The sequence below is a fragment of the Tupaia chinensis genome, unplaced genomic scaffold (assembly GCF_000334495.1).
Source record: "Tupaia chinensis unplaced genomic scaffold, TupChi_1.0 Scaffold000316_1, whole genome shotgun sequence".
NCBI lineage: Eukaryota > Metazoa > Chordata > Mammalia > Scandentia > Tupaiidae > Tupaia > Tupaia belangeri.
The window spans coordinates 8,680,205-8,687,384 of record NW_006159809.1 but is presented as its reverse complement, the minus strand read 5'-3'; the positions used below and the strand labels follow the sequence as shown (position 1 = coordinate 8,687,384).

The following is a 7,180-nucleotide window of genomic DNA, read 5'->3' as shown; positions in this document are numbered from 1 at the left end:
TTGGGCCTGCGGCTGCGGCTGCTGCTTGAGGAACAGTTGCTGCTGGTGCTGGGGTGTGGCCTGGGCCTGAGTGGGGAGACCCTGGGCCTCAGTGGAAGGTGTCTGCTGTGGGGTGGGCGGAGCCTGTGGCTGCTTGGGCTGAGGTTGAGGCAGAGGCTGGCTGGGTGGGGGTTGGGTTTTTGGTTGGGGAACACTGGTTAAAAGGCCAGGCTGATTGCTGGTTCCTGCAATGAGAAAAAACTCCACTGAAGAGCTTAGAACTATTTCAGACAAAAACAGTTTCTGTCTTTCCAAAGCAACAGAAGATAGGGGTGTAAGCAGGCAGACTATCCCAAGCTCCAAGTGCTCCTGGATGAAGAGCACATCTCCCCACCACTCTGCCCCACCTAGAATGTATTCCCATCTTCTTACCTAACTAAATATCTCAAAAGTTTTCAAACAAGGGAGCCAGTAGGTGGCATAAAGGTAAAGGCACTGGATCCCACATAGCTGGCTATGTGGTTTGCGCCCTGAACCTGGCGGCCTGAAAATCACGCCAGCAACATTTGCATACATGCCCAAAATCCTGAGAGGAGAAGGGATTGTGGGATGACCAATGCCCCTGGGGAGTGGTCTCTCACTTTCCCTCTCTGTCTTTCTCTCTGGCAAGCCCATGCACACTACAGGAAAAAAAAAAAAAATCAAACAAGGTTCAACACTTGGCTCCTTCATAAAGTCTTCCCTTATCCATCACCCCATTTACTTAACTGCTCCTTTAGTGAGCACCCTGAGTGTCTATATATTCAACTGGCCTTCGACGCCACTGCACAAAGACACACTCTTTGCACCCGTTGGCAGATGCTAGACAAAAGCACTCTTTGATGTTTTCTGTATAGATTACAGAAACCCAGTCTGGATGCCTAGCTCTAAGCAGCTGGCCACCATCTCACTAAAAGCAGCTTCCTGGTAGGAAAAGTGACGGCTGTGTGTAGTTACTGGCCATTTTGAATCAATCCTTTTAATGAAACAAATCTCACTCATCTCATTAGAAACAGAACACCAGATAATGGAGGGATGATGGATACCTCAAGAGACAAACAAGGGTTAGAGAAACCAGATTCCTTTGTGAATGTCAAGAACAGAGGTGAGTCTCATTTCTTTAAAAGCAAAGAGAAGTATATGAAATAAAGAGGTAGGTATGGATTGCGTGGACCAAACCCTGGAAAACATAGGGACCACAGACTTCAGCGGTCTTGGAGATCCACCTCAGGATTTAGTGAGAGGTCTCTCCTTGGCCAGTCACTTGCCAAACCATTTTAGCAGCAGCCTTCCTCAAGGAAAACCATTCATCCTTATCTGCTTCTGGTGCCCATGCCTAAAGCAAAACCAGGCTTTCCAAGGCGTCTCTCTTGTCTAAGATAGCAAAGAGGTGTGCCGAGTTTCAAGCCAGTCTAGTCACTGACCTGCAGCCTGAGGGGGATGCTGAACTGTGGCCCTTTTCCGAGGTGTCAGGGCTGGCTGGATTGGAAGGATTCCTGGGTTTGGCTGAGTCTGCCCAGCTTTAGGTCTCTGCCGGGGTGCAATTGAAGTCTCTGTGGTGGGAATGGGATCTGTCAGTCTAGAAAAAGAAAAGGAAAAAAAAAAAATCAGACTCACAATACAGTGTGGGAAGAAAGAGAAGAGGCAGATAGAGCACAAATGTTTCCCTTCAACATTTATCCAAACTTTTCAGATTTGGTTCACTGATATTTACCCAGGGGTGGTCCACACGATGTTACTGTTACTATATGCTCTAAATGTTCTGCAGAAAAGTTTGGTCAGCAAATAAACTTGTTTCTGTGTTTTGTTTTTTTAAATTTGCCATATGGTGTGTGTACTCACTGGAGATTGAGTGAGTGAGAGAGCGAGAGAGAAGGGGAGGAAGTGAGAAAGCACTCCCCAGCGGGAATGGCCACACCACCTCCATTCTCCTCCTGGGATTTTGGGTAAACACACACATGCCTGGTATGATTTTCAAGCTTCAGAGTCTAGGACTAGAACCTCCATGCCACCAGCTGACCCACAAATAAGTTGATCAAAATATAATGAGTGTGGGACCAGCAGTTAGTGTAATGGTTATGTCACTGAACTCCCATGTAGTGGACCGCGGTTCGAGTCCTGAACCCAGTGGATTAAACTCACACTGGGCGCGTGTGTGCATATAGGCCAACTCTATGGTTCAAGTCCCAGACCCAGTAGCTTGAATATCACGCTGGATGTGTGTGCATGTGTGTCCAAAATCCTGAGAGGAGAATGGAAAAGAAGGAACTGTGATATGGCCATCCCCTACCCCCCCGGGGGTGATTTCTCAGTTTTTCTTTGTCTCTCTCGAGCAAGCCCATGTCTCAATCTTCTCCTGACAGGAACACATCTTAGAAACAACGGGAAAAGCAAACTAACAGCAAACAAACAAAACATAATGAGTTAGTTTCATTCCAGAGATTTTTTCATGTGTAAATATAGCTAGAGAAACTAAAATATCAATAGAAAGGTATACAGGCTGGAATGTTTTTCAAGCTTATTTGATCTTGGGACCCATTAACCATCCTTCTAGGATTTCCCTTTGGGCAATGATGCAAAGAGGAGTTTGAGACAGGAGGTTTTCAGATATACAGGGAACTCAAACTTGGCTAGAATGAGGAGTCTCTCTATAGCGAAAAGCACGGAAATGAGTGAAGTCAACACGGCAACTAGAAGGAGTAAGTAAATAAATGAAAACAAAGGATTTAAAGCTGCAGAGTGTGACAAGAACTCTATTTCCTCTAACACACATACTCCCTTTCCTCCATAGTAATAACATTATCAGCTGAGCATAAGGTCACCCAGAGTAAAAATTACTCTGCCTAGCCACTTCTGCAACCAATCCTACCACGTGTCTGAGTTTTGATCTTTTATAGGATATAAACAGATCGTTAAGTGGCCGTTTCTTGAAGCCTCAAGAAATAACTGGTACATATCCTTTGTGTCTTGTCTTCTTTGGCCAGTCTTTGATCCTGTTGCTCAGAACGGAAATGCTGCCATATTCATTCGTGAGGTTCATGGCTACACTGTGCAAATGGTAGAGTGATAAACTTGAAGAAGCCTGGGTTCCTAAAGGCTTCACAGAGCAGAACTGCTATACTAGCCCTGGATCACTTACCTCTAGATGGACTTTGTTTACTTGAATGAAAAAAAAAATCCACCTTCTATAATAAGCCTCTGTTATTTTGGACTTCACCTCACATAAGCCAAACCTGACCCCACACAGGACTGCTGCGTGCCTTGCTCCTTGCGATGGTGCCGCAGCCCAGGTGCTAATGTCCATTCATTGATAGCAGTGCAGGCAGCGCAGCTGGCAACTACCTACTTGGCTCAAAGGTCACTGTCCTTTCTAATTTTGGGAGTGTTTACTGAGGTTAAGAACAAAATCAATGAACTGCATGAATACTTGTATTTCCAAATTATGTCTGGCACAGCCTCCGTGAAGTGCATAACAAGGTACAAAGCAACTGGCCCCATGAAAAAACTCCAAGGTATGTCCATCCTGGACCCAGAAGCTTTTCTCTGAAATTCTGCTAGAGGGATGTTCTTGTGCTGGGTGGAAAACTAGAACTACAACAGCTATCACATCTAGGGCGCCTGAATCCTGGGGAAGGGAGGTAGAGAGGAAAATGGGGAATGGGACAGATGTTGGAGAAGGGGAAAAAAGTATTAAAAAAAAAAAAAAGTCAAGGGGAAGGGAGGTGAACAGACTTCTATAAAAACTTACATGTGACAGCCTCTACAGCAATCTTCTCCTGACAGGAACACATCTTAGAAACAACGGGATTTGGAGTCAAAGAAAACTATATTTGCGCTCCACTCCCTACTAACTCACTGTGATAGCAGCCATGTCACTGAACCTCTTTTGGCCTTGGGTTCCACATGTGTAAAAAGGAGAAACATACATATGCCTGCATCCATAAACACAGACACATACATATGCCTACATCGTAAGGCAGATGTGAACAGCAAATGTTATCAGTAACTCTGAAACTGCAGGAACACGGTCACACCTTCAGGTTCCTCTTGTAACGCGAGTTCTCTTGCTCTTCCCGCCACATGCGGTTATTTCCTCTACTGAAGTCTTGTACCCCTCAAAGTCATCCAGGAGGGTTTGAATTAATATCTTCCAAACTCTTGTTCATGTTGGTATTTTGATCTGGTCCCATGAATCATAAGTATTCTTAATAGCATCTACAATGGTAAATCCTTTCCAGAAGGATTTCGATTTATTTTGTCCAGATCTATCAGAAGAATCATTACCTATGACGGTTAAAGCCTTATAAAATGTATCATTCTTTTTTTTTAAAGAGATTTTTTTTTTTTTGCTGTAGGTCATATGCATTCATCAGAGAGACAGAAAGACAGAAAGTGAGAAATCACCCCCCTCAAGGAGGATAGTCACATTGCAATCCCCTCTCCTCCATTCTCTCAAGATTTGGGGCATGCACCCAGCATGAGTTTGAAGCCTCCAGATCCAGGACTCAAATCACAGTCGACAACGTAGGAGTCCAGAGACGTAACCATTACACTATCTGCTGGTGCCATGAAATGTACCTCTTAAATAATACTTGAAAGTTGAACTAACTCCTTGATCCATGGGCTGCACAATGGATGTTATGTTGGCAGGCTTGAAAACAATGTTCATCTCCTTGCACATCTCCAGCAGAGTTCTTAGGTGCCCAGGTATATTGTCAATGAGCAAGTGTATTTTTGAAAGGGATCTTTTTCTAAGCCATGGGTTTAAAATACTCAGTAAGCCACACTCAAAACAGATGTGCTATCAGCCAGGCTTTATTGTTCCAATTCTAGAGTCCAGGTAGAGTGGATTCACCATAATCCTTAAGGTTTCTCATATTTTCAGAATGGTAACTGAGCAGTAGATTCAACTTAAAGTCACCAGCTGCATTAGCCCCTAGAAAAGTCAGCCAGTAGTGACTGGTCCTCTCTTGCTATGAAAGTCCTAGATAGCATCTTCTTGCAACATAAGGCTGTTCTGTCTACCTTAAAAATCTATTTTTCAGTCTAGCCACCTGGATCAATTATCTTAGATCTCCTGGATAATTTTGCTGTAGATTCTACATCAGCACTTTCTACTTCAACTTGCATTTAATATTATGGAGAAATCACCCCCCTCAAGGAGGATAGTCACATTGCAATCCCCTCTCCTCCATTCTCTCAAGATTTGGGGCATGCACCCAGCATGAGTTTGAAGCCTCCAGATCCAGGACTCAAATCACAGTCGACAACGTAGGAGTCCAGAGACGTAACCATTACACTATCTGCTGGTGCCATGAAATGTACCTCTTAAATAATACTTGAAAGTTGAACTAACTCCTTGATCCATGGGCTGCACAATGGATGTTATGTTGGCAGGCTTGAAAACAATGTTCATCTCCTTGCACATCTCCAGCAGAGTTCTTAGGTGCCCAGGTATATTGTCAATGAGCAAGTGTATTTTTGAAAGGGATCTTTTTCTAAGCCATGGGTTTAAAATACTCAGTAAGCCACACTCAAAACAGATGTGCTATCAGCCAGGCTTTATTGTTCCAATTCTAGAGTCCAGGTAGAGTGGATTCACCATAATCCTTAAGGTTTCTCATATTTTCAGAATGGTAACTGAGCAGTAGATTCAACTTAAAGTCACCAGCTGCATTAGCCCCTAGAAAAGTCAGCCAGTAGTGACTGGTCCTCTCTTGCTATGAAAGTCCTAGATAGCATCTTCTTGCAACATAAGGCTGTTCTGTCTACCTTAAAAATCTATTTTTCAGTCTAGCCACCTGGATCAATTATCTTAGATCTCCTGGATAATTTTGCTGTAGATTCTACATCAGCACTTTCTACTTCAACTTGCATTTAATATTATGGAGATGGCTTCTTTCCTTATACCTCTCAGATTTATATGTTTCTCCTGCAGCTTCCTCATCTCTCTCAGTCTTCAAAGCACTGATGGACTTTGCTCTGGATTGTGCTATGGCTTAAGGGAATGTGTGTGTGGTTTGATTTTCTGTCCAGGGCACTAAAACTTTCTGCAGTATCAGCACTAGGGCTGTTTTCCTTTTTTATCGTTCTTAAATTCACCAGAGTAGCACTTTTAATTTCCTTTAAGAACTGTCCCTTTGGGGGCTGGCAGGTGGCATGCTGGTTAAGGCACTGTACTCCCCTATGGCGAATCACTGTTCCAGTCCTGGACCTGGTAGCTTGAAAATCACATCAGGTGTTTGTGTGTGCATACCCAATATCTGAGAGTGGGACTGTGGAGTGGTCATCCCCCTTCGGGGATGATTTTTCACTTTCCCTCTCTCTATCTCTCTCTGGCAAGTGTACACACTCCATGGCAAAAACCTTTATTTAACAAAAAAAAAAAAAAAAAGCACTATCCCTTGGCAGTCACAGCTTGGCTAATTTTTTAACATAAGAAGCCTAGCTTTTGGCCTGTCTTGGCTTTCAACATGTCTGTCTTCCTCACTAAGCTTAATAATTTCCAGCTTTGACTTGTTTATTTTTAAAAATTTTTGTCAGAAGAGAATTGTATTCACCAGAGAAAGAGAGAGAGAGGGTGAAAGAAAAAGCACCTCCCACAGGGAATGGCCAGTCCCTCCTCCTCCATTTCTCCTTCCTTTCAAGATCTTGGGCATGCACACACAACACTTGGCATGTTTTTCACACTCCAGGTCTGAGATTCAAATTGCACAGTGGCCATGTGGGTTCCAGCTTCCTTAACCACCATGCCAAGAGCTGGCTCTCAGATTTGATTTAAAGAGACAGACATCTAACTCTTCACTTGAACGCTTATGAGGCCCCTGTAGGGTTACTAACTGACCTAACTTCAACATTGTTGTGCCCCAGTGACTCCCTAATAGAACTGGCCTGAAGGCGAAATGTGGAGATGGCTAGTTGGCGGAGCAGTTAGAACTCACACATTCACCAACAAAGTCTGCTATTTTATGGCTGCAATTTATGGAGCCCCAAAACAATTAAAACAGTAACACTGAAGAAGACTAATCAGTGATCACTATAAGATACAATAGTAATTTTTTAAAATGTTGAAATATTGCAAGAATTATTAAAATGTGATGCAGAGCTACAACTAAACATATGTTGGAAAAAAATGGCACCAATAGACTAGGTAGGTGGGGCT

At 43.5% G+C, this 7,180-nt stretch overlaps 1 protein-coding gene across 1 annotated transcript in view; it reads right to left on the bottom strand.

Annotated features, from left to right (window-relative positions):
- LOC102496264 (AP2-associated protein kinase 1) overlaps positions 1 to 7,180 on the bottom strand; it is a 179,472-nt gene that overhangs the window by 40,297 nt on the left and 131,995 nt on the right. Inside the window, exons 10-11 of the mRNA XM_006151323.3 lie at positions 1,443 to 1,597; positions 7 to 224 (exon numbers count right to left, since the gene is read on the bottom strand). Coding sequence (XP_006151385.1) covers positions 7 to 224; positions 1,443 to 1,597 — 373 coding nt within the window. The remainder of the gene's footprint in view (positions 1 to 6; positions 225 to 1,442; positions 1,598 to 7,180) is intronic.